Source organism: Nyctibius grandis, chromosome 4, assembly GCF_013368605.1.
Source record: "Nyctibius grandis isolate bNycGra1 chromosome 4, bNycGra1.pri, whole genome shotgun sequence".
NCBI classification, from domain to species: domain Eukaryota; kingdom Metazoa; phylum Chordata; class Aves; order Nyctibiiformes; family Nyctibiidae; genus Nyctibius; species Nyctibius grandis.
This window is the reverse complement of record NC_090661.1, coordinates 45,254,463-45,282,112: the sequence shown is the minus strand read 5'-3', so window position 1 is coordinate 45,282,112 and position 27,650 is coordinate 45,254,463. Positions and strand designations below refer to the sequence as shown.

At 39.9% G+C, this 27,650-nt stretch overlaps 1 protein-coding gene across 1 annotated transcript in view; it reads left to right on the top strand.

Annotated features, from left to right (window-relative positions):
- Window positions 1–109: 109 nt before the first annotated feature.
- Window positions 110–27,650, top strand: part of SLC25A21 (solute carrier family 25 member 21) — a 290,692-nt gene continuing 263,151 nt past the window's right edge. The window contains exon 1 of the mRNA XM_068398947.1: window positions 110–409. Within this exon, the coding sequence (XP_068255048.1) occupies window positions 343–409 (67 nt within the window). The 5' untranslated portion in view covers window positions 110–342. The remainder of the gene's footprint in view (window positions 410–27,650) is intronic.

The window sequence follows — 27,650 nt, the reverse complement described above, 5'->3', positions numbered from 1 at the left end:
CCCAGCGCCGGCCGCCCCAGCTCTGCCCGAGAGAGCCTGCCGGTGTCCCGGCTGGAAGCCACCAGAGCGCCGTGTCCCCGCCGCGATCGCCAGCAGCTGCGCGCCCGGGCCCTGCCCGGGGCCTCCCTCTGCCCGCCGGCTACTAAAGGCCGCTGCGCGGCCGCGCGCCTTCCGCCAGCGGGGGGGCTCGGCCCGCGTGCCCCCGCCCCGCTCGGCCCTGCCGCGGCCCCCGCTACCCCGCAGATAACCGCGGCTCCCGCCTCCCCCCGGCTCTTCACCCGCCCAGCGCGGAGTCAGCTCCGGCTGCCTCTCGCTGCCGCCGCCGCGGCGGCGCGAGCGAGGATGGCTCGGAAGCCCGGGGGCTTTCTGCAGGAGGCCTCTCACCAAGTCGTCGCCGGAGGCTCGGCGGGTAAGTGGGCGCGTTCCTCCTGGGCGGAAGGGTCTGCCCACCCCCGGCGGCGCTCCGCCAAGCTGAGGAGAAGGCGCGGAACGGCCTGGCGCGGCGGCGGCTCCTCCCCCGCCGGGCGGCGCGGGCGGGCCCCTGAGAGGACCCGCGGCCTGGGGGTCCCGAAGGCGGGAGTGGCGTTACTTCTGTAACGGTGCTCGGCCCCGTGGGGGTGAGGGTGGGGGTGAGGGGGCACTTCCCCGGGTCTGCGGGGTATCTGCGTTAAACACACCCTACAGCCCCTCGGGTGATAAGGGTGGCAGGCGGGCCCCCTTCAACCGTAACAGCTGTCCCTGTCCCCTCCTGAGCTCCTCGGGTGGATGGCAGCTGGACTGGCCGTGCTTGAGGGGGACTCGCTGACTTTTAAAGTGTGCTTGCTGCGGTCCGCGGTGTCTGCTAGCGGCGCGTTGGTGCGGGACAGTGAACATTGTTCCCCGTCTCGAACGCCTTCCCTGTGGCACTCTCTGTCGCTGCCCTGTAGAGAAACCCATACAGGGCTACAGTGGAAGTGGGTTTTTTAATACTTTTAGGAATGTCGAGGTTAATTCATCACAGTATCTGTAGTGCAAACTGCAAATGTCAAAACTGTATACATCTGCTTAGCAATGAAAGCACTGCTAGTTAATTTCTCCAGTTTGTTTTCCCTAAAGCAGAATCTGTCTGAAATATTTGTCAGCCTGCAGTGTAGGGAGTATTTACACAACATCCTGCTTTTTCGGTGTATCTATGTAAATTCTGTTAGCATTTCAACTATATAGTGTGTTTTTAAGTGTTCAGTGTCTCTTTTGGGGTCAAAATCCTGGTTGCTGTGTTATGTTTTAATTGAAAGAGGAAAGCTACATGGTAATACTCTTATGTAATACTTTGGTGTTAGCAAAATTCTGTGGGTCAGGCCTGTGTGGCTGTGACACTGCATATGAGCTAGTGCTCCATTCCCTTTAATTCCCCTGCTGCCCCTAAAGCTGCTTTTATGCATTCCTGCTGTCAACACATATTTGAGTGCTTCTTTTTCAGGCTTGTGACTCTGCACGTTCTTTGTTTTCAGCCCTCTGCTTTGACACAGAGAGATGTCACAGCAGAAGTGGAGAAGCCTGCTGTCCTGGCCCCTCCAGTGTATCGTATGACTCTGTTTATGTAGTTCTTCTGCAGCCTTGGAAATCTTAAAGCTTTTTTAGATTCTGCTTGAAACCACCCCCCTCCTCCCTTAGGAGAGAAAGGAAAGGATTAATCTGTACAAGGCTGTTGAAGGCTTTTCATACCTGAAGGGGTACTGAGGTGTTTTGAAAGATGACAGATTTATCTACCCATAGCGGTGGGCCTGTGCCTTAGTGATTCAGATTGATCTTAACTCAGTATCTTCCCATTCTCTGGCAGTAGCCTGTTTTCCTTATAGGCTCTCTTTGTTCCTAGAAGAACAGACTGTTTGGCTAACATGCTGTAAAGAAAATTGTCCTTTAGATAAAGGCAGAGTTTTACAGATGGAGTAGAACTGCAAAACAAGTGTGTTTGAAGGTGGTGTAGGGAAAAGACAGCATGAGACTGCTGATCTGGTAGGCATAAATGTTAAGGTGGCAGAATTCTCAATTCAAGGAGACAGCTGATCTGCACCTAACACTTTTTTTAAGGTATAATATGGGAAGCCTGTTGAATCTAGTCCAGAGGCATATTGTTAAAAGATGCTTGTATCCTTTTGCTTAGTCTCCTGTCAAGCAGGCAGATTCCTTAGCTCCATTACAAGCCTTAGATCTATACAGAAATTTCTATCCATTGATTTTGAAATAAAGCAGTAAGGACTATTCTCTAGGTCTGAACAACACAAAAATTGTACCAAAGGGATTGGTAAGCCTATGGCTCCAAGTGGGAGTTCAAAGATATTAGAGGGAAATGGATCAAACTTGAAAACGTGCTTGACAGATGCGTAAAACTCAATGGTGTTTTTCCTGGTGATTTACAAAGAAGATAGAAAAGGCAGGCTGTAGCTTTGGGGTCTTCAGTCTAAGCGTTAAATTTCTCAGGCAAGTGTGAATCCAACGTGGAAAAGGTGGAAGCAGGAAGGAAAGGATGGAGGGCAGGAGTTGTTGAGAGTGTACTTAGTATTTCATCCTAGTGAGGGATTTGGTTGCCTGAACTTAGCTTTCTGGTATCACTTTAGACAACCTGTATTGCTTTTGGCTGCCTCTGCAGAAGGCCATAGGGCTCTTGTAGATTCTTTGCCATATCTACTGGCCTCATGTGAATGTAACAAAAAAAAAATCATTGTGGTGAACTAATGTTTAGATTTTTTTAAGAAGTTCTGATCATCTTAACTCATACAGTTAAGCATGAGGAATGTATGAAGCTATTTGCAAGAAAGGTGCTGTAAGTTTGTCTTTGTCAAAACAATGATAGGAAAGTAGTGAGGTAGTCAGGGAATGAACTGCACAGCAGAATAGGTGTAATTGAAGGGTCAGAAATATTGTCTGCGTAAGTAAAATGAGAGGTTATTTAGCATGTGCATGTCTGATGCAAAAGGATCTGATAAGAAGCAATTCTGCTAGGTCGAGTGGAAAATGAATGGAGATAAGCCTAAGCTGTCAGAACAGGAAGAAAGGGATTTTTGAAGCTTTATGGAAGATGACGGGACTTGTTCATGGACTTAAGGACAGGAGAAAGGGAAAGAAAGAAATCAAGCATGACCCCTAGTCTACAGGACTGATAAAATGAAAGATACTGGCATCCTGAAGAAATGAGCAATGAAAGTATTCAGTGTTGTAAAGAGAAGATTTAAACATACCATTGGCTCTCTGAGGCATTTCTAAGTTAAACTTGAATGGCTCTTTACTGTAATTGAACTGTAAAACTCAAGCATGATAGGATCTCATGCCTACTTCATGTCTGTGGCAAGGGGTGCGTCTGCTTCCGCATGGCTCGTAATTTGACTTCATATTAAATTGAAAGCTCTGGTTCCTGAGGGTGAACTCAATCTTAAATATGAATGGTCTTTCTCAGTCTTGGCTTATGTTCTTTCTGCTGGCATTCAGTTTGCTCTCATCTTTCAGGTTCCTGAATGGAGGTTAATAGCATAATTGAAAATACTTCGTTTTATTTGCTTGCCTAGGTGTATGAAAATAGTGAGGAACACAACTTTGATTGAAATGTAATTGGGATACCTCATAAGTTTGATCCCTTTTACAGTGAACTGCAGGCATATTCCTTTTCTCTAGTTGTTAATTAGTAAACTAAAGCATGTGTGGAATTTATAGAAAAAAAAATAACCAGAAAATAAACTCTCTGAACTGTAAGCATCGCTGTGAAAAGAACAACTTTGGAATCTCTGATTGATTTTCTTAGATTTGTAGCAATTCTTCAAAAGGCTATTTGAGAATTCTAGTCAATGCAGGGTTTAAGTCACAGGAAGAACTGTTTCTCTAATTCACAAGGATCAAAAAATCTTTTTGTCTGCCTGTATGGAAAAGGAAATATTAAAATATTAAAATATTGTTGCATACAAAGTCGATGGAGATTTCTTTCCTCATAGAGAGGAATGGAACACTGCAAAGTATGTTGTGTGATACCCAGACCAATTTGCCAAGACGTCCCTATAAGAGTGTCTTGACTCTGTTTGAAGGATGAAGTGCAAATGTCATAAAAAACAATTGCACAGATGACCCTTGGCTGAGTGAAGGGATAGGTGTGCTTTTGTTTTGTAATATGAAAAGGCTGCAGATGGAGACAATTAGCTAAAACCACAGGTAACATAAATATAATTTCATTTATATTTAGTTTTTATGCTTACCTCTCTTGCTTCCATACACTTGCAAATAACTAACATATAAACATTTTAAATTTTGAAGTTAAAATTTTGAAGAATTTATTTAATATGTGTAATAGGTTATAAACACATAAATTACATGTTTTTCAAATCTGTAATATTGAACTGACCTTTAAGTACTCTTCTGCTGTAATTCAGTGTGTTTCTTTTTCTAATTCCCTTTAATAAATGAACATGAACTGTTAGCTTTATCTTATTGCAAAATGAATATAGGGAAAGTAAGAATAAAATGAGCTTTTTTTAAAAAAGTTATTACTTTGTAAGAATAACTGGAGCTGGTCTTTTTTCCCCATTCTTCATATTTTCATGAAACAGCAGGGTTTCTGCCTGTCTGGATCTCTTGGCTTTGATTTTTTGGGAAAGATTTAGGTTTTCAGCTGCATTAAAATCTAATAGGATTTGTAAGTCTAATTCTCTTAAGCTCCTTTGAAAGTCCAAACCTTTTCTTTTGAGGTGTTTTATTTCAGGAGTAGACAAAGTTGATTATCCTGGATAGCAGCAACTCCTTTGAACCAGATCTATAAGCAGGAAAGCCAATCGTCACAGTAAGACTAAAATGCAAATCTAGTATTAAAAACTGTTTTGTCTTCCTACAACTAGAGGCATTAGACAGAAAAACATCAGTACAAGGTATGCTAGCTAGCATACTCTGTGAAGTGCCTTAAGTTATTTGGCCCGTATGAATGGGAGAGGGAGTGTGATAGATGTACAGGAAGCACTTTAAACAGCAGGAAAATTGGCCAATTCTCCTCTTTTCTTCCCCCCTCCTCAGGTGTTTAACTAATCTGTTTTGATTATTTTGCTGACAATTTTCTGGGAATTAAAGTTAGGATGAGTGTTCTATGTTTTCTTAGCTGCTTGCTTTCTTTTAAGCCATGCAATTGGCATTCACATGTTACTATATCGCTTAATGCTCAGAGGTAATTTCAACTAGCTAAGTACTTAGCTAAACCTTGTAACTATCTTGACTTTCAACGATAATATTTTGAAGTGCTTAAACCTTCCTCTTTCTGAAGTCTCTTAAGGCTGAAATATTATTGAAGACCACAGTACATGATCATTGTCTTTCACTGCCTGTATTTGGCATTTTTGATGTTAACAAAGACTGTTGATACTAAAAAGCTACGGGTGGGAGGCAGTCAGATAGTATTAGTTTCAAGGAAACATCCTACAGGGTAGAGTATTCCAAGGGAATGCACTTGCTCCTACCAGTGAAGTCAATTTTCTCTGCTAGGCTGAGAAATTGATAGCGTGCTACCTGGTGTTGGACTTAAAGCTTTGGAGGTGAATGGCTTGGTTGGCAATATGGTGAGGAGAACTCTGGGTGAAGAGAAGGCCAAAAGAAGGTTAAGTGTTTGTAAGCTGAAATGTCATATCCTGAACATCCTCAAGTATGCTCCTAGGAATCTGGACAACATAGGAACAGTCAGGAAGTTAAGACTTAAAGATTTCTATCTGTTTCTGCTCAACCATCCCCCTGTGCTGTGTTTTATGAAATATGCTGAAAAGAAAATGTGAAGTACCTTTGCAAAGTCTATGCAACCCCTATTGCTATGCAGTTCAGAGAGGGAATACAGTATTCAGGACAGTTTGTGACTCCAGCAGGTCCCTGGGAATAAGGAACTGCTTCTGGGGAAGGTCACAGAAACTGATGCTAGTTTTGAAGTCATTATGGTTGAATTGTGCTGACTTTGGTTCTCCTGGGCACTTGAAAAATATCATTTTACTTGTTTTTTATCCAATGAGAACGTACCTCCATGCTGCAGACGAGTGCAGCGACCAGCTAGCTGAGGGTATGCAGAATGCCGTGTAATGAACCAGTTGCAGTTACCTTGTGACCATTCCCCAGTGGAAATTTTTAAGAGTATCTATCTCCCCACCTACTACAGCGTTTCAAACTTTAATTCTGTAAGTAACATTTTTCAGTCTCTGAGCCTCTCCTTTTCTACCAGCTGATAATACTAAAAATTCACCCCTAAATATGAAAGACAGGTTGGACTCTGCTTCGTATCCATCTTTCTTAAGGGTTGTGGAGTTGCCTCAGAAAAACTTGTTTAATTTTAGTGGAAACTAATGAAATCCTTGTGGGCTTTCATACACTGTGCTGAATAAGCAAAGCTGGCAGCTAGCAAAATTCCTATAAGTTTTTAGACAGTTAAGTAATTTGAAGAAACAATATCCTTGCAATATAGTTCTAGTTGAAATGGAACAAATAATCCTCTGTATGTAGTGTTTAGGGTGAACTGATATTCTTTGATCGGGTCATTGCAGTGTACTGACAAGTTTTGAACACCTATTTGGAGCTCTTAAATGTGTTTATAGCTATGTGTTTTTTAAATGTAATAGCTTTTATATGGGGGTTAAGATATGAAGAAGTCATTCTTACATGTTTATAAAACAGTGACAAAACCAAACTAATAAACTAAGACTTTTTGTAACTTTTAAAATGTCATGACACCTGTTGTATGCTTAGTACTTTCTGTACAAACTGAGACCTTGAAAAGAAGAATTTTTTGGTCTGTGGACTCAGAAATTGCTTGCAACAGACTGCTTGTTGAACCTGGGGGTTAAATTTCAAACTAAGCTAATGTCACCTTGCTTGGATACTCACTGCTGGTTTGAGCATCCTGTAGCAAACTCATCGGTCCCATTCTGTCTTTGTTCCAAGAGAACACTGGGGAAAGCAAGTAGTTGGCTGAGCTTTATTTAGTCTGACATGTTAGCCAATGGGGACAAAACTTATGCACAGAATCGTCTATGGGTGTGCAATAAGATACTTATCCTTAAGATTTTGTACATATGGTAAGCCTGAGTTTTGAGAAAGGTTACACATCTTCTATTGTTTTTAGTGTAATAAGTTTTTTTTTCTAAAAAAAAAAAAACAAACCCTGACAAAACGACCAACCCCAAACATTAAAAACTAAGGAGTAATGAAGTTATTTATACTCATTTGCTCTCTACCCACAAGATGGCAGTGTAATACTACAATAAGATGCTAAATGTAATATTTCCTGTGGGTGGAAGATGAAAAAAAACTTATATTGAAGCTGTTGCAGGTGAGAAGATTAGTATGTCATTTGGGATGATAATATGTGAAAGCAAAGCTTAAAGTTATAAAGCAAATAATGGTCAATACATGCTGTTTTTATATGTGTACTGAAAAACCAATGGCATTGAATGTGACTTTCCTTGAAACAACTGCAAAAATTGTAAATGGTAATATATCACTGGTAAAGGTCAAAAGATGGTGCTACAGCTAAGATACCACATATAAATCAGGAAACTTGGGATGAACTTCTGGCCCAGTGGAATCAATGTGCAACTAGCCACTGATTTCCACAGAGTGAGAAATTTGTCTTGATTGTTTTAATTTTACCTTAGGTTTTGTGATACTGCAGAAATCCCTTCAAACTCTCAAAGCCCATCTATAAACAAAGTGAAGGCTGCTGTGTTATAGGCTGCTGTAAGCCTATGTAAGCCTATGTTTCAAGCATTGGCAGGAATGAGACTTAAAGCAAAGCTTAAAAGCTTAGATATGTACTTCTTCAGAACAAACTCTATAAATGTTTTATTGCAACTCTAAATATTTTGTTGTCAGATTTCAAAGTTAAAGAATATTATAGAATAGTATGTATTACACATGTAAAAGTGAATATGTAGTCAAAATAATTAATACTGGTGTATGCCGGTTGTAAAGTTTATAGGCAAAAAATGCTTTGTCTGCAGAGGCGGTTCTGAGAAGCTGGTAACAACTTTTGTGAGCAAAGATTATATTGGGGCAAAGAACAAGTTTTCATTACTGTGTTTGCTTCATTAGTTGTGTTTAGTGACCAATGTTCATGTTCAAATCCGTATTGAATTGTCATAACACAAAGGCTAATTATGTAAGAATAAAATTCTGATGCATAGAAATAAAGCATGCTTTTTGATAGCAATGTATGTGTTTCCATGGCAGTGTTCTAGAAAGGAAAATGAAAACTGGTTCTCATTAGTTCTGTGCAGAAAAATTGGGATTTTTGCCTGTTAAGTGATGATATTAAGTTTTCCCTTAACCGAAGCTCAGTTTCTGTGACATTACCTTGGATGTCCTCCTTATACTTGTAAACATTCTTTCTTATGCTTGTTACTTTTCTATTTCTAGCTAGCAGGATGTGAGACACTAAAAATCATACCACTGTGACTGGAAGAACTCATCTGCTACAAGACTGACTCTGTTGAAATTCTTCTTGAAAAACAGGTGTATTACTTAAACTCAAACAGGCCTAAGTATTATGATTAGGGTTGGTATGAATTAAAAGTGTTAAAGTGTTCAGATTGGGCTGTGACTCTCTTCATTTAGCCTGCACCCAGGGCTAAACAATAGCAGTTTTTCTATCACCCAATATCCCTTCCCCAAATGAGGAAGGGAATTGGGAAAAAGAGAGGGAGACTCATGGGATGAAGTGAACCAGATTTAATGAAATGAAGAAAAACAATATAAATGACAACACAAAACAGACACCAGTATACTCATCCACAGATCACTGGTGGGTTGCTCCAGGAATCACACCAAGGAAGAGAGGCAAGGAGAGCAAGAAAAAAAACCCACCTCTTCCCAGCAAACCCTCTTTTATAGTGAGCTTGATGTCAATGATATAGAATACACCTGTGGGCCAGCCAGGGTCAGCTGCCCCAGATTTAACTGCTGAGGGCCTTGATCACCATGGCTGGCCACAAACTGAAACCAAATCCCAGTGAAACCAGGACAGACTCTTAGAACCTGGAAGTCTTGAAAAATCTGTGTTGCAATGAATAGAGACAAGTGACAATAGTTCCGTTATAGGGATGCCTCTGTTTTCAAGTATCTGCATCTTGATCATAAAGGACCTAAATCTGTTGTGCTTCAACTCGTGCTGAAAGTGTGTAATTAATTTTTTCCCCTCAGTGCCATTGGTTTTTCCACTGCCTATGGAAACCATCACTGGTCCTGTGGATGGATAAAATAAATCAATACTGTTTTTTATAATTAGAAGCTCTCACTCTATCATGCCTAATTATCATTTGTGCAAGGAAGTGTTAAACATCAGTCATAAAATAATAGTTTCTGTACTGAAAGTCTGTGGTACAGGTCAACTGCTTTGGTTGTGTTGAAAGTCGAACAGTTGCAGGACAAGTACCATGCCATAGCATGTCTTGTCCTGGGGGCTCATTACAATTAGATATAATTTCACCAACATCTGGAACATCTAAAGCTTTAATCATCTATAGTGGTGATTTTCTGATGAGGAAATATAGTTATATCTTAGAAAGTCTGAATGTTGTTGAGAAGTCCCACCCAATGAGTGCAGTGAGAAAGGAAACACAGGAGTCACTGGCCTTTAGATCTGCTTTTCAGTCATTGAACTACACTGTTAACAGCTGCTTTTGTTTTTTCCTCTGGATCCTTTTCAATCTGAGTTTTGGGCAGGAAACATAGTTTATGGGTCATCTTTTAGCCTTCAGTCAATGGATTGTTTCCCAGTTCAGGGTGTTATCCTAGTTTCCTGGGCTTTTTGCTTTTGTTATTATACTGAAGTGTGCTGATGTGTGGCTGGTTTCCCGAAACAGCAACACTCCCAAAAGCAAAAGGGGAGTCTTAGTAGTACTTTCAGATTGAGAAAATTCTTTATGCTATTTATTTTACTTGCTCTTAGAGCTAATTCTAAGTGTTTTTGCAACAGAGTGAAGTTTTACTTATTTTTCTATTACCAACACTGATTTCTTGATATTTAGCTAGAGGCTTGATTTTCAAAATTAGGTTATATTTTGAATGTATAGTAAATATTGCTCAAATTTGTTTTTTTCAGCTGACTCTAGATATGCTGAACTTGGTAAAACATGAAGGGCATGGTAAAAAAAAAAAAACAAAAAACACAACCCAAAACAAATGATGTTTCTAACTGCCATAATCATAGACACAGAAACCAAATTTAACTCTTTATTACTGATTTTGTGATATATGTCTCTTCCAGCTTGTGGAGCTACATGGTTTAGTTTCAAAACTTGAAAGTTTGACTAAAACTTGAATTTTTAAAAAAAAGAAATCTTATCCTCGGTGTTGTGGCATTGAAGCTTGAAATGATGAATTGTAGAGGCTTTAAGAACTTAAAGCCCAACCAAACTTTAAAGGTGGTTCTCATGACTTTTAGATGAATTCGGGATCTGAACCATGAGGTTGGTGATAATACCCTAGACTTTTTTAGGTTGGTGTTTTCTATCTATCTATCTATCTATCTATCTTCCCTACCAGCAGTTTTGCAATGCTGCATTGTACATGATGGTGTATACACATGTGCTTAATGTAACTACATGGCAACAAGTAGAAAACAAAGCATCAGGCTGCTCATAGGTTGTTAGAAGAATTTGTTTTCCAAAACACTGCCTTATTATAGATGCTGACAAGTGTCAGCATGGTCTTGTAAGATTATATACACCCTAGCTTTGTCAAAATTGCATAATAGTGTGAATAAGAGTGTTTGCCTTGTTCATGCCGCACATTCTGAATATTGTGTCCAGCACCCTGTTTAGGTGTTTCTGTGATCATATCCTTGGTAGCCTCTGTCTCTAGACTGCTGTACTAGTTCACCCTTGGAACAGTTCCTCATCAATAAGAGTGCTTACCTAAAGGAATTGGTAGTATTCTGAGAAGAAAAGACTTTTGGAGGAACCTGGGAGCTTTGAGAGTCCTTGCAGTCCTGCTCCTCACTCATTTCCAAGTCTGTGGTTGAAGAGCCAAAGCAATGGGACTTTTTAAGTATTGTGTTGTATGGATGAGAGCTTCATTCTCTTCTAAACGGGATTAGGATTCTGAATGAGGTTGGGGCTGTTGAATTAAGCAGGGAAGACATGGCTGCCACTTATTCATTATACCTGTTAGTAAAAATTTTACAGAGGAAAAACTGTAATGCTGACTGGGTAATAAGACACTCCTTGCTTAAAACAGCTTCTACTGTGTTTTTTCTAAGCAATGAAGAAAGTAAGTATCAAGATGCAATATGCTTTTTCTGGCATATTCTTCCTTAGCGTGAAGTATGATGATGGCTATTCTAGATGACAAAAAGGAAACAAATCAATCTCTTCTGATTTGTCAGCAAACTTTTCTCCTTTCTGCAAAATTATACTTCTTAATATGATAAGAAATATAGCTTTATTGATTAGACATTTCTAAAAGGGAGGAAGAAAGCATATGGGATTTCTGCAAACATGTGAAATGATGAATATTGTTAGATACTAGACTAAGTGGAAAGAAATGCCTTATTTAGAGTATGAAACTCTTCTAAGTTAATGTCCATAAAGTTTAAATTAGTTCAGACTTTTCTTATTAGAATAAATGTTTCCTTTTAAAAAAGCATGATAATCATAATCAAGACTAAATTTGTTCTGTTATTTATTTTCAAAATGATTGTACATGTTTAGCAGACTTTTGATTTAAATCCCTAGGGGTATATTGGAGACAGATGTTTAGATGACCTCATGTTTAAAGTAAAGTTATATTTGGACACTAGATTAAATTTTCCTTAAAATCTTTCCTTATATGTTAGATCGAGGAGGGGTGCAGAAAGTATTGAAAGATTTATGTTGCAAAGGTACTGCTTGATTTTTAAAATAAGTTATTAGAGTTCAGTAGATTTTATTTCAGGGGACCCTCAAAAGCACAAAATGTCTGATTATGAAACAGTATGTTTACAAATGCAAATACTGTTTCTTGTTGGAGAGCTAAATGGGAAGCAGACTTCTTTAAAAGTTCCTTGAATTCAAAAGCAAATTTACCATATGATTTATACCTTCCCCCAAAACTTGTTAAAGACTATGGTGGAACTTAAAATGTAGTATCAGTTGAAGACTGCATAATAGGACATAACAGTAGCTAGTATTTTTACTGCTTTCTGGTTTTGAACAAGTAATAGTTTCTCTCAAGCTGCAGTTAACATCATAGTGTAGACGGTTATGATGGTTTCATATGTGACAGTGAGCAACATTTTGGAAAAAGTCTTCAATATTTCAAGTCATATTTATCAAAACTGACCTGTTGAAAATGTAATGATTGACAGATTAAAAAAGCCTGTTCAGTCTTTTGAAGGTTATATAGGCAACACTGGCTTTTAATGTGTTTAGTTAGTGATACAAAAATCGGAGATCTCCAAACCCCCTTGCTTTCTAACTTTCCTCACCGAAGTGGGAAGCTAGGTGCGGCTGGATAAGGAGTCCGAAAGAAAACTCAATAACACCAGAGTGTGTTATTAAGCAGGCATTCTTTATTGCAGCGCTGGGCAGCACTGGGGATTATCCACCATGAGTGCTCCGCCGGTTTGGCAAATTTTCTGAGAATATATACCATAACGTTATACATAGTCATAGGATTTCCCAGAAGTCATTTACATAGCCATGAGATATGCAAATGTCCGTTCGCATGCGCAGTTGTTTTCCCTGGTGGTTGTCGGGGGTCTTCAGATGAAGGCCGGTAGTCTTCCTCACTGTGTTCGCTGATTGACCCCTGCTTCTGCGCAAACTCAGTCTGAGGATCACGTAGGCCACGTCCTTCGAGGTAGCTGTTGCAATTCCCTTATCTCATGCATCGCCCATCCTATGGCCCAGCCATCTGAAGTGAGACCATCCTGGAGCCTCCTTATCTTACAGCCATTACCACTTTTCAAATTGTAAAAGCTTCCCTTTTGTTTTGTATATCTATGTTAATTGAGTGTCTAAGGTATTTTCAACATCCCTTGCTCTTGGGGCCCCCAACCATTTCATTCCCCCCTTTACTTGTCACTTGTAAATTCTTTTACAAAGGTTCCAAGTTTTCATATTTCATTATCTTAGGTAGGGTCCAAATTTTCACAGCTAATTTCTTCAACTTATACCATAAAAGGCAATTGAAAGCTGTTAGTACAATGACAAATACTAACAATATCAGGAGTGGGTGAATTAGGACATGTAAAGTTTTCTCTGCAGAGGGTGAGTATCCTGAGAAGATATCCCACCAATGGTGAGCTGTATCATCTTTAATTTGGCTTGCCAATCCTACTAATCTGTCTCGAGTTATTACTGTTTGAACTATGGACTCAGCAAGTGTCTTATTTCGTTTCTTTAAATGTTCTCTGAGTTCCTGAGATTGGTTCAGGATTTGGTTCAATTTTTCCAAAGATATACTTGCATGACTTACATTTAAACTCTCGTAATGCCAAAACATTGCTATTTGTTCTTCTGTATATGCGAAAAATGAGTATGTTTCTCCATGCCAAGTTAAATGGGTTACATTCTTAAGACATCCTATAAATGGGGTGGTTATATGGTATTCTTCAGCTACCGATCGGTTGTTAGTCACTAAGCACACATGTCTAGCATTAATTTCTACAAACATTTCAAACACATCAGGAGACAGGATCGTCCATTTGCAGCTGTTAACAGAATGCTCTAATAAGCAAGGTTCATATGACTGAGATTGTTGTCCACATAATATTCCATCCGAAGTGGTTTCACAAAGATCTAAATCATAAGTTCTGTTATTGTTCCCAATATATTTTCCATGAAACTCCGGTAGCCAATATTCTGAGTTTCCCTCACTCGGAAAAAGTGTTGGGAGTACCAGAAACTTACACATTATTTCAAGGTTGGTTATATTGTAGTATATTAATTTTCCAGCACACCATTTATCGTGGCATTGTACGAATTGGGAATTAGGTCTTATCCAGTGTTCAGGGTGAATCCAATGTTCAAATAATCTCCTCCCCATAAACTCATTATTACCCATCAAGTAGGATTGCACCTTATCCTTTTGTTCCAATTGCCACATAGTCTGCAGGGTGCAAACAGTCCAATTCATGAATCGTGTCAAATTTCGTAGTGATTGCACTTGGGTAATTATGCTTCGATTAAAGAAGTGTAAAGATTCTATATCGTATTCTAAAGCCTGTATCTGAGGGTTAAAGGTGGCTGGTAGCCAATCAGCCTGAATCTTAATTGCCTGAGCTACATCAAATCCTGCTGTTCCGACTTTGCTTCTTAAAGTCTCTAAATCTACTGAATTTAGGAGTCCTATCCCAGTTCCTACACCTCCAAGCAAAGTGTCAAACCACGCTCGTTTTGCCCTACAAGGAGGGGAGGCTGGAAAGGAGAGGTTAAAGAATAGCACATGCTTCTGCCTAATTCTTGCCACATTTATGCAAGTGGAAGGTAACCTGATTAACTGATCCCGGTTTACGGTGGGTCGGGGATTTAGAAATGTTACAGTAGCCACCCACCGAGTAGCCCTATTAATGACTGAGCTTCCATTTCCACAGATCAATGTCTCCCAGTCACCGGGTTCCCAAGTGTGAGTTCCATTTATGAGAGTATTGGTATTGTTATTCTGCTGGCATTCTGTTAACTGCTGTGGGGTTCCTACTCCCTTCACTGTACAACATTTTAAAGTAGCTTGTGGCTTTACAGTAATATTTGTCAAATTTGGACACAATGCGAAGGTCATTCCCTGCCATCCAGTTAATGTTACTCCATATGTGGATTGTTCCTTCTTGTTGTAGGGTCTCCACAGAGTACAATTCACAGTAAACCAAATGTCGACGTAAAGGCATGTCTTACTGCTTTTACATGTAAAATTGTCTTGGTGCCTTGTCTGAGGGGCCTTTTTCCACCACCACGTGAAATTCGCGGTAGTTGACCCTCTTTTCAAGGGCCAGCTGGGAGTGAAGGACATTACTATACTAAAGCAAAAACAAAACCACAATATAATCATTAACAGTCTCGAGTTAACTTTACAGATGTGGGTCCTGTGAGTTGGGATTTCCATGGTCCTTCGGGTGCCTTCTTGATTCTCGAGTAGTGGATCCAGGCAGTGTGCTTCTCAAGCTTGACCGCTGTGTAGGTTGTGAGCAGAACTTGAAAAGGGCCTTTCCATTTTTCTTCGAGAGGGTTACCTGAAATATTTTTAACATAAACCCAATCCCCAGGTTTAAACAAATGCACTGGTGAGTCTAAATCACATGCTCTAGTAGAGATTACCAATTTGTTTACTTCCTGTAATTGTTTTCCCAATGCAATTAAATATTGTTGTAAAGTAATTTCTCCCACTTGGGTAAGATCCTGCCCTTGATATCTAGTTTGAAATGGCCTCCCATATAAGATTTCGAAAGGACTCAGTTTTTCCTTGGTTCTTGGTTTGGTTCGAAGTCTTAACAACGCAATAGGGGGAGGGCTTGATCCCATCTTAGATTGGTTTCCTGGCAAATCGTACCCAACTGCAATTTAATTAAATGATTCATTTTCTCTACTTGTCCACTCGCCTGTGGGCGATAAACCGTATGCAATTTCCAATTAATTTCCAAAAGTTTACTGACTTGTTGAACTACTTGTGACACAAAGTGCGAGCCCCTGTCAGAGGATATTTGTTTTGGTACCCCAAATCTGGGAATAATTTCCTTCAATAAGACTCTCGTTACCTCTCGGGCTTTGTTTGTTCTGCAAGGGAACGCTTCAGGCCATCCAGAAAAGGTATCAGTTAATACCAATAGATACCGATACCCCCCTTTTCTAGGGAGTTCTGAAAAATCTATTTGCCAAATTTGGCCTGGGACCTTTCCCTTACTAATATTTCCAAATTTCACACGATGTTCCACTTTTGGATTATTCTTTAGGCATGTCTCACATCTTTTAACTATGGCTTTTATAGTTTGATACAATCTTCTGGCTGCTATTTGCTTGATAAGGGATTCATATAAGGCTCCAGTTCCCCAATGTGTTTTGTCATGTTCTGCCTTTATCAATTTCCATAATATCCTAAAGGGAACTACCACTCTATTGTCTCCTAACACTGCCCACCCTGAAGGGTCGATTTTAGCCCCCAGACCAGCAATTAACTTCTGATCCCTTTCATCATATTCAACCTTTTCCGGTAGAGGCAAAGATTTTTCAGGAATTAAACTTAATACCTCACCTTGTTTCGCAGCTCGTCTTGCCTCATAATCAGCCAATTTATTTCCCACTTCCCTGTCAGTGTTACCTTTCTGATGTCCTTTGCAGTGCATGATTGCTACTGCTGACGGCAGTAGTACAGCATCTAGAAGTCGCAAAATCATATCAGCATGTTTTATACCTTTTCCTTGAGCAGTTAAAAGTCCCCGTTCTTTCCAAATTGCTCCATGGGCATGGACTACACCAAAGGCATATTTCGAATCTGTCCAGATGTTCACTCTCAATCCTTTAGCAAGCTCCAGCGCTCTCACAAGAGCAATTATTTCGGCTCGTTGTGCCGATGTGCCCTTAGGGAGTGACTTTGCTTCCACTAGGTGGTCTGTGGTGGTCACAGCATATCCAGCCATTCAAACCCCATTCTTTACAAAGCTGCTTCCATCAGTATACCACGTATGGTCAGCTTCTTCCAGCGGCTCCTCCTTCAAGTCTGGTCTGCTTGCATACACAGTCTCAATTGTCTCTATACAATCATGCACGACAGTCTCCATCTCCTGTTTATCACTCAAAAAGGAAGCAGGGTTTATGAGGGTAGATGTAACAATTTCTATATCATCCTGTTCCATTAGCACTGCCTGATATTTTAAGAATCTCTGCGGTGAGAGCCAGTGTCCCCCTTTTTGTTCCAAAACCGAGGTTACAGCATGGGAAGTGTGCACAGTTATCTTTTGTCCCAAGGTGAATTTTCAAGCTTCTTCAATAATCAGAACAACGGCGGCCACTGCCCGAAGACACCCTGGCCATCCTTTGCTTACTTCATCCAATTGTTTGGAGAAGTACGCCACAGCCCGTCTATAAGGGCCTAGTTTTTGTGCCAAAATTCCCAAAGCTACTCCTTGTCTCTCATATGAGAACAACCAGAAAGGCTTTGTTACATCAGGCAGACCCAAAGCTGGGGCTCTCATTAGTTCCAATTTCAGTTCTTTGAATGCTCTTCTAGTTTCACTAGTCCATATTAATTGTGTATGGTTGTTTTTCAATAGTTCATATAGGGGTTTAACCAAAAGTCCGTAATTATAAATCCATAATCGGCACCAACCTGTCATCCCCAGAAAAGTTCGAAGTTCTTTTACCGTGGTTGGTTCTGGGGTCCTGCAGATGGCTTCCTTTCGGTCACTCCCAAGCTGTCTCTGTCCCTTTGAAATCACGAATCCCAGGTATATTACTTCTTTCTTCAGGATCTGGGCTTTCTGTAATGAGACTCGATAACCACTTAGTCCAAGAAAATTCAACAAACTCACAGTCCATTCTTTGCATTCCTCCTCCTTTTCTGTAGCTATCAGAATGTCATCCACATACTGTAAAAGAGTCCCATTTCCCGTAGACCTTACCCAGGCTTCTAATTCTTTTGCTAATTGATTCCCAAAAATGGTGGGACTGTTCTTAAATCCTTGAGGTAACACTGTCCAGGTTAGTTGGGTTTTTCGTCCTGTATCAGGGTTTTCCCACTCGAAGGCGAATAAATTGCGGCTTTCAGGAGCCAAGGTGAGGCAAAAGAATGCATCCTTTAGTTCTAATACTGTAAACCATTCATAGGTTTCCTTTAAACTGGTCAGCAAAGTATATGGATTTGCCACTACCGGGTACAAATCTTCAACTATCTGATTTATTGCTCGCAAATCCTGCACCAGTCGGTAAGTTTTGCCATCAGGCTTTTTAACAGGCAAAATAGGTGTGTTATACTCTGAAGAGCATTCAGTCAATAATCCAAATCTCATGAAGTCCTCTATAATACTTTTCACTCCTCGCCTATCTTCCAGTTTTAGGGGATATTGTTTTATCCTAACGGGCCGTGCTCCCTCTTTAAGTTTAACAACAATCCATTCTGCATTTTTAGCTTTTCCAGGCATTCCTGAGGCCCACACTCCTGGATATACTTGGTCCTTTATTTCATGTATAATTTCTTCTTCCCTGATTTGGGGTTCAGTGAGAGCCAAACTTAAAATTTCAGTATGATTCTTTTCTGGTATTTTAAACTCAATTTCTCCATTTTTAAATTTTATTTCAGCATTCAATTGTTCTAACAAGTCTCTTCCCAAAAGTGGTCTAGGAGCATCAGGCAGATAGAGAAATTTATGAATTCCTACACTTTTTCCCATTTTGAATTCGAATGGTTTCAAAAAGAAAGCTTTCTTAACCTGCCCAGTTGCTCCCACAATATTAACATTTTGTTTGCTTACTGGCAATACAGTCTGATTCAGTACTGAAAATGTGGCCCCTGTATCTACTAGAAATTCTACAGTTTTTTCTTCTTTCCCTAGATGCATTTTTACCAAGGGTTCTGCTAGGGAAGATTCCCCTGGTTCCAGTCAGTCAGCTCCTGTATCAGAAACCATTACCGATTTCAGTTTCGGACAATCCTTTTTCCAATGTCCCATCTCCTTACAATATGCACACTGATCCTTCAAGAGAGGTTCACTTCCCCTGGGTGGGGTACTTGCACTTCGTTTCACAGTGTTAGTGTTATTTCCCCGTGAGCTCCGAGAGGGTCTCTGGCCCCCTGTGGTGTACAGAGCAGCTACGGTAGCATTGGCAATTCTTCTGCCCATTACTTTCTCTTTCTGCATTTCCCTATTCCGATATGCTTCCCATGCAGTTTCCAGTAATTTCTCTAAATCTCTCGCATCCACTCCTTGCACTTTCTGTAACTTTCTCCTAATGTCATCTGCTGACTGCCCCAAAAACAGAGATACCAATTGACTCTTTCCCTCCTCAGAGGTGGGATCTAAAGAAGTGTATTTCCGCATCCCTTCCTTTAATCTATTCAAAAAATCAGTGGGGGATTCTTCCTTATCTTGCTTAATTTCGTACAATTTGGACCAATTCAATGATTTTGGGATAGCATTTCTTATCCCATGTGCAATCCATTCCCGGTACCGCACTAACAAATTCCGGGTTCCCGTGTGATTGGGGTCCCAGCCGGGACTGGTAATTGGAACGTAATTATCTGCTGTTCCCTGAAGAGCTCCAGCCAGAATCAGAGTCTGTACCTGGGTCCTGGCCACTTTCACAATCATCTGCTTTTCTGATTCGCTAAACGCCACATCCAACATTGCATCCACATCCTCCCAGTCAGGATCCTGGGTTTTCACAATTAATTCAAATCCTTTTGCAACCTTTTCAGGATCATCCCGATAATTCCCCGCACTAATTCGCCAACCATCTAAATCTGCTAGAGTGAAAGGTACTTTAATTTTGAGGGGTCCATCGGCTCCTATTGCTTGCCTTAGCGGAGCCTGTATAATAAGTCCCACCTTACTTCGAGTTCTGGTGGTAATAGGAGAAAAACCACTATCAGTTTCTGCCCTTTTTTCTACCTCCAGCTCCCCCCCACCGACAGCACCAGCGTCTCCTTCTCTATCACCTCCTCTTTCTGGCGGAGGCAAACAATCCTCTAATCTCTCATCCTGTGCAGTAGCCTTTAAACACCTTTGTCCAATGCTACAAGCTGAACAACATCTTTTTAACTTCACATTTTGTTGTTTTGTTTCCTTTTCTATTGCCAGGACCATAGGGTCCTGGGGTGCTACATTAATTCCACATTCTTTTTGCCACTCTGGGTGATTCCGCAGAGTAAAGAACATATCTGCATAACCCACTTCATCCCATTTTCTTTCCCTTCTCAAAAATAACATAAGTTGTAACAAAGTATTGTAATCTAAAGTTCCGTTAACAGGCCATTTTTCTCCCTCATCTAACTTGTATAAAGGCCACCACTGATTACAATACTTTATCAAAGTCTTACGACTTACACTTCCTCCAGGTGGTCCCCCAATATCTTTCCAACGAGCCAAAACACAGCCCAAAGGGCTCTTTTCCAAAACTCCACCCTGTTTATTTCCCATTTAAAATTTATAAAACACAAAGACAGGGACTGGGGCCCGAACACTCACACACACACACACACACACACACACACACACACACACACACACAGACAACAATTAACAATTACTACAGCCACAGTATTTCAGGTTCCCACATTTATCAATCACTTCGTCCTTCTCCGGCTGTTTCCCTCGCGGGATAACAGAACCGCGGATCCGGACTCCGCACTCGCTTCGTACGTATTTGTACGTCTCACTCACACAATCATACAAATTCAGATACAAAGTCAAGTTACAATAAACAAATTTTCCTCTGAACATTCACTTGTCCCCCTCTGCCCCCAAAACCTTGGGAGACCAACAAAGGTAGAGAGATCACAAAGTTAACAACAGCAGCTGCTACTCCTCAGATAACAAATGTCGACACAGGTTATTCAAAGATTTTCAAATACGCGTATACCAAACACATACGTATGTAACCAAATGCCACCCGGTGGGGTTCTCACGAACCGCGACTTATGAGCAGCCCCAAATACAAATGCACAAACAAACGATCGCACTAACCAGAAGATTAATACGAATCGTACATGCAAATGTCAAAATCAAATACAAATGCACAAACAAACGATTGCACTAACCGGATGATTAATACAAATCGTACATGCAGATGTATGCCACCCGGCGGGGTTCTCACGAACCGCGACTTATGAGTAGCCCCAAATGACCGGTCCCAAAACCAGAAACAAAAACAAAACAAACACAGAAAGACTGCCTTTTCTTACCAGTGGTCCTTGTCTGTCCCTGCACGGATCCGCTGAATCGGGGAGTCCCTCCAGAGAAGTCTCCAGGGCCGGCCAAGGGAGTCTCTGACCCAGGGGTCCTGCAGCCGGACAGAGAGGCTCCTGGCTGGCTCGCCAAAACTGATACAAAAAATCGGAGATCTCCAAACCCCCTTGCTTTCTAACTTTCCTCACCGAAGTGGGAAGCTAGGTGCGGCTGGGTAAGGAGTCCGAAAGAAAACTCAATAACACCAGAGTGTGTTATTAAGCAGGCATTCTTTATTGCAGCGCTGGGCAGCACTGGGGATTATCCACCATGAGTGCTCCGCCGGTTTGGCAAATTTTCTGAGAATATATACCATAACGTTATACACAATCATAGGATTTCCCAGAAGTCATTTACATAGCCATGAGATATGCAAATGTCCGTTCGCATGCGCAGTTGTTTTCCCTGGTGGTTGTCGGGGGTCTTCAGATGAAGGCCGGTAGTCTTCCTCACTGTGTTCGCTGATTGACCCCTGCTTCTGCGCAAACTCAGTCTGAGGATCACGTAGGCCACGTCCTTCGAGGTAGCTGTTGCAATTCCCTTATCTCATGCATCGCCCATCCTATGGCCCAGCCATCTGAAGTGAGACCATCCTGGAGCCTCCTTATCTTACAGCCATTACCACTTTTCAAATTGTAAAAGCTTCCCTTTTGTTTTGTATATCTATGTTAATTGAGTGTCTAAGGTATTTTCAACATCCCTTGCTCTTGGGGCCCCCAACCATTTCATTAGATAAACAAGTTACTGAGTTGCTGGACTTCTGCCATTTGTAATTGTAACTGAAGTATTCTACTAATAGATGTATAGCTATTCTTGTCACTGCTAAATACCTTTTTTCCTCAATTTTTTCTTTACTGGCAGGATACTCTTCTTTGTAGGCTGATGAAAGAGTTGCACTAAAACATTAATTGGATGCTTGGCACTTGGACTGCAAAACACCTTTTGCCCAGACTTCATGTGAGCATTTCTGTGGGACAGCATTTTTTATTGTTTTCCATCATTTGTGATTAGGAAGGATGATGTAGCCAGCAGAGCTGGAAATGCATTTTGTGCTGAGCAGTCTTTAAGTTTAGGCAGCAGATGCAGCATTTTTTAGTAATCTCACTGAGGTCTGCTGGGTTAGAACTGGAGTAGCCCTCTCCTGGAAAAAACTTAAATTACTTTGCAGTATTTGGAGCCTCTTTCATGTAAGAGTGGATATTGGGTCAACAGTGGCATAAAAGTCAGATCTCTGCTTCACAAAGGGAGTGAAAGGAAGAGATTTCATCCTGTTCCTGAAAAAGGAGCTTTCATTCTTTTTCCTCTAGTGCTTGTTGCTATTAGGTGAATGTTGATAGACAAATGTATATTAGGCAGGGGCAATAACTATTTTGCACAGCATAGACCTATTAAACCTAGTGAATGAATGTGTGGTATCTATGTGATGCCATTTTAAAGTAAGCAGAAATTATTTTAAGTTTTTGTTCCTGAAACAAGGTTTGGGATTTAGCTTATAACTCTGGAAAATAAATGGAAAAGATTCTTCTAAAAATTAATGAAAATTAAAACTGTTTTGCTTAAAAAATAGGATGGCATCTGGTAATTCACAAATGAACTAAAAGAAAATGTGATCCCTCGTTGAAGCGGTATATAAATTGGACTCCTTTTCTGTATTTGTATGTGTAAGAATTCAGTCTGTTTATAGATCTAGAAAATCTGCCCTGTATTGAACTTTAATATTGATATATTTTTCTGTAACTTTGTACTTACTTGGAATTCAAATATTTCTGGTAGCTAAGTAGTGAACAGAAAGGTTGTACAAACATTAAGCAAAAGTAGTTTTTGAAAATGAATAGGGAAAAATAAGTTGATTTAAAACTCAAGTTTATGCAAACCAAGTGTCTTCTGAAGACTGCTGAGAAGCAAAAAGTGGTCACAAAATTGGAGCAGATAGCCCTTAAAGATCCACTAAAAATGTCACTTGTCAGAATTGTTGGTATGAAGATAAGTGGCACTGTAGAATGAACGTCTAAATTTTCCTGATAAAGCAGTTTTACAGTGTTGTGATTAGATATTGTCTACATACAAAGATTTTCTACATTCAGAAATGTTCTTTAGAAGTGTTGCAGGGATACTGATCGGTTAACAGAACGCTTTCAATTGGACTAGTCATTTGCTTAGACTTGCAGCCCTAGAGTGTATGCTTGGAATTGGGCTGAAGTAACTTAGGCAACAATTCTTATGCTTGTGTAGTATGATCTTACCTTTCATTATATGACAGCCTTCTCCTTTTTCTCCATATCAATGTATTATTTCTTCAGTGAATGGAAAGAATAATGGCTTTCTATTTAAATACTCATTATCTTCTCATGTAATATGTTATCTCTTATGCATACAATGTTTGACTATTTTTTCTTGATTATGCATGAATCTCCTTATGCTACTTGAGTATTTTCACTGAAGACTTCAGTTGGTGGGCTGAGATTTGCAGGAGTCATTAGTCTGCTCTGGTGCCTCAAGATAGACATCACCTGCAAAGTAGACATGTTTACTGGGATGCTATGAATCGTTTATGCAACTTGTAGAGAGACAGGGACATAATCCTGGGAGGAAGGAGGAAGAGAAGGTTTTAACTGCCTTAATTGTGGTTTTAATTTTTTTCCTTGCCCATAGTCCTTTGTTTCCTTATCTGTGCATCTTCCAAATATTTTTAAGTAGAGGGGACCCTGAAGACTAAATGCTACTCTATTACTCAGACTGAGTTGTAAGCATTCTGTGTGCTGAATGGGGGTAGCATTCTTCAGGCAAAACCACTGCAGTCAAGTAGACATGGTATCACAATTATTACCAGCTCAGTCTTAAACTATTTCTTTTCTGGTCAGTCTTAATCAGTTTCCTACCTTTTAATTAATTGTTATAATTGCACCTAGAACTTTAATGGCAAACCCTGTGAAGAACTGAAAAACTTTGAGTCAGTGTTCTATAAATCCCCTTCTCAATGGGACATCAATAGGGCTGGAACCTTATCTAGTGCAACTGGAATTAGGGATAGCTTGCTTTGTCTTTGTTTTGACTGCAAACTCTATGGTTAGGAAATTAAATTCAGACAGAGGGATAAATCACTGTATTACATTTTGTATGGTGGCTGAACTGTTTGTAAAATTTGAACGTATTTTATATGTTTGCTAATTGTTTTGTAAACCTTTCAGTATTCAAGTTTGTAGTATAAATAATTTTGACTATGGGCGAGATTTAGACTGCCTGTATTCTGCATAGGCAAAAACTGGGTGCGTCTGGTTTGTGGAACAATTCAGAACAGACCCATGAGATTCATGAGACCAGTGAAAGAACTGGGACCCTCCTTGGCTTAGCTTACAAGCTACAGGCCAGGGAACTAAGGAACCAAGAAAATCCTCTTTTCCAAGAGTGTTTTCACAAGGCTGCAAAACTGGGTTCATTCTTGCCCTCTTTCTAAGTCTTTCAATCTTTCAATCATTTTTTACATAGTGGTACAAATCAAACATGGAAGAGTGTAACAGTATATGCAGTGGCACTGGTGGTCAGTCAAGTCTTCTGAAAAGTGAAATAATGGATTTAATTTTTTTAGCTGAGGGCAACCTTAGGCATAACTGTTTTGCTTTCTGGACCTGAACACATTAACTTTTTATGTGTACTTTTAGGGGAACTGTCATTCCTCAGTTCTAGGGGAATTGGAGGTGCTTAAACCATGAGACTAATAAGTATGTCATTTCCACTGAAATCAATGGAAGTTACTGTTTCCCTGTATGTCTTCTGACCTGTACTAGATCTGTATCAGGTATCCTGTGGTGTTCAGCATGTCAACATACTCACTGCTAGCTCTAGGTGGCTACAGCCTGTACATATACAGGAACAGACCTGTTGTTGGATTATTTCACTGGCTGTGGGCTTGGGCGCTCTGAAGTGTCCAGCTGAAGTCAGGCAGCAACTTTCTATGCATTGTAGTGCCTAGGCTGATGTCCCTAAAGTACATATGCAAATAACTTCAAAATTATTTTTTCTATTTTGACTGTCTAAAACTGGGTGCCTAAAAGCATATATCAAGTATTTGAATAAAACAGGCCTTATTTTTAATTACAACTCACTGAAGTTCACAGGAGTAGAATGGCGACTAGTAAAGTAAGCTCCTGTCTAGTAGGATAGACTGGTAAAGGGTTCCTATCCCAGTGACTTTGGAAGCTTTGCTTGACTAAAATACATCAAATGAATAAAAAACATACTGAAGAAAAAAGCTATAATAATACTGAAGTAAATTATTTTGCCTTAATTTTAAGAAAAAACTTTAAAAGATCATTGTCACATGCTGCTTATAGGAAAAAAGTTTTAAACTGGAAGAATGTTCATTTTATACAAAGGTAGGTCAAAATTTTACTTTGCTAATTGAGCATTTTTAAATAACCTTAAATATTCAATTCAAAAATATAAACTTTATCACAAAAAAATACTTTTGTAGTAACTATTGCAGAACGGAGGTTAATCAGTCTTCTCCACAATGTTATAAAATACAGAAAGTATTAATGGACTGGACAGAGCCTTGACTAGTCTGAATGAATTTTGAAGTTGGTCCATCTTTGAGAAGGGATTGGGCCAGATGGCCACTAAAGATCCCATCTCACCTAAGTTACTGATTCTAACTCTATCAGAAATGCTATTTTTTTTAAGTTACCTGTAAATTTGAGACAATCTATTAAGTTCTATCTCTATGAAATCCTGCACAAGTCTTGACATGGTATCTCTACCTGCTTTTGGACATTAGGCTAAAATGTTGGAAAATTTGCTCATTTAAAAAAACAATTGTGTAGGAAATGTCTTTTGCGATAGATTTCTGTTGTAGTTTACATTCTCAGTTTGTATCTGTGGTGGGAAAAAAGATTTCTGTAACAGGCTGTAAAGCTTATAGCTGAAAAATCTAGCCAGCTCCAAGTTTGTACTTCTAAAATGTGCAACCTGTTGTCAGGTACTCCTGGATCAGATATTTTGTGTTTAGTGATAATAGCTGTATGGCTCACAGAAGAGCACCATAAATCTCTCTTAGAAAATTGATAACCCTGGAGTCTTGTATAAAACTGTTTTCCATCTGACAAATTTAGACCTTTGCAGGGAAGGAGGAGAGCTATTCTGATGTACTACTGGCATCCTTTTCCATGAATCCTTTCATGGCTGCAGTGTTCTTAATGTGTATTATTTCCTGTTCTGATCTACAACTCCTATTCTTAAACAAAATTCTCCTTAGTATTTGACTTCACTTACTCAGAGTTATGTATGTGAATTCACATTGACGCTGTTGTATTTTGGGCCTGGCTTCACTGGCCCTTTACTGAAGGATCTGGAGTGTATATCTGGAAATAGTTTCTTATTTGTAATAGGTCTGGAAATGGTAGTCTTGCTGAGTGAGGAACAGGGTTTCTACGTATTCCAGACATTAAGAAAACCCTCTCCTGAGTTTATTGCATGAAGCGAGCTAAAACCTAAGCAGTCTTCTCTCTGAGCCTGTTTACATTTATCTAACAGCATTGCTGTTCCGTCTTGACTTCCTAGTTTAGAATTTGAAACTGTGATATAAGAGGACTGTCAGTATTTGCCTTAGAAACTTCTATGGATATCTCAGTTATTCCTTCAGTCACAGCTGGGACTTGTTCAATTTTTCATTTTTTCTGTTGAGATTTGCATCCCATATGTATTGGTCATTTTTGGTTGGCTTTCAGTTGGAGGCTGAACTCTGTCTTCTGGGGCTGGATTGAGCACAAGTTTCCTTCCATTGTTCAGTAACCAGCACATATTTGTTTCTCCCTCATTTGTTGAAGGATGCAGGTTGGCAGTGGTCTGATGGTGCGAACATCTCTTCCAGGGCTGCTTCCATTCAGTGGGAGTTCCATTTGTTTAGATTTGCTTCTGCTCAGCAACTCTAGCTTTTTCTAAAACTCTGATGGTCATGCTTTGTACGTAGAACATCAGGTGACTGAAATATTTTTCTAAAACATGTTCTGTGCTAAGCAGGACCTAAATGGCAGGATGCAACTGACTGTATACAATCGTGTACTTTGTTTTCCTGTGTGTTCTTGCCAGAACTCCAATGGTATCAAATCTGCTGATGGGGAAAATATTTGCTATCAATGATGCCCTCCAAAGTTTCTCCTCTTGTATGTCTTTAAATATTCCTTTTTTTTTTCCATATCTACAAACTAGGTAAATAAATGAAGGCCCTGAGCTTTTTTCACACCTGTTGTAGCCAGTAAATGTATCCACTCAGTTCCTTCTGTTCTTTCTGATGCCTAAAGTAATAAACTCCCACACTTCACAGGCTCTCTTGAAGAAAGTTCCCTATTTAATAAGCATGTACTTCCTGTATGTTGAACTTCCTTGGAAGCTTCCTGTCCAAACTGTTCCTTGGTTGGGCTAGTGCCATGTGTTATCTTATTGTATATCAACATTTTGCAAAACTAAAACACCAGAAAGGGTGTTTTTCAGTCTGATATTTTATATTTTTTCCATGTTATTTGCTTTTACAATTAGTCTGTATTATTGGTGTAAGGATGAAGTTGCTTGTGTGAGCTGTGTTCCCTGTTTCTTTAGCCAAAGGCTACCTTTGAGAATGCTTTTCTCATTTTACTTGTTGCTTTCATCTCAGTGGCTTTTGTGACAGTGTCTGGGTTAAAATCTGCACAAATTCTGGATGCATTTAAGTTGACAATATATTCTTCTGTTGCAATGTTCTTCATACACATATGAAGAAGAGAGGCAG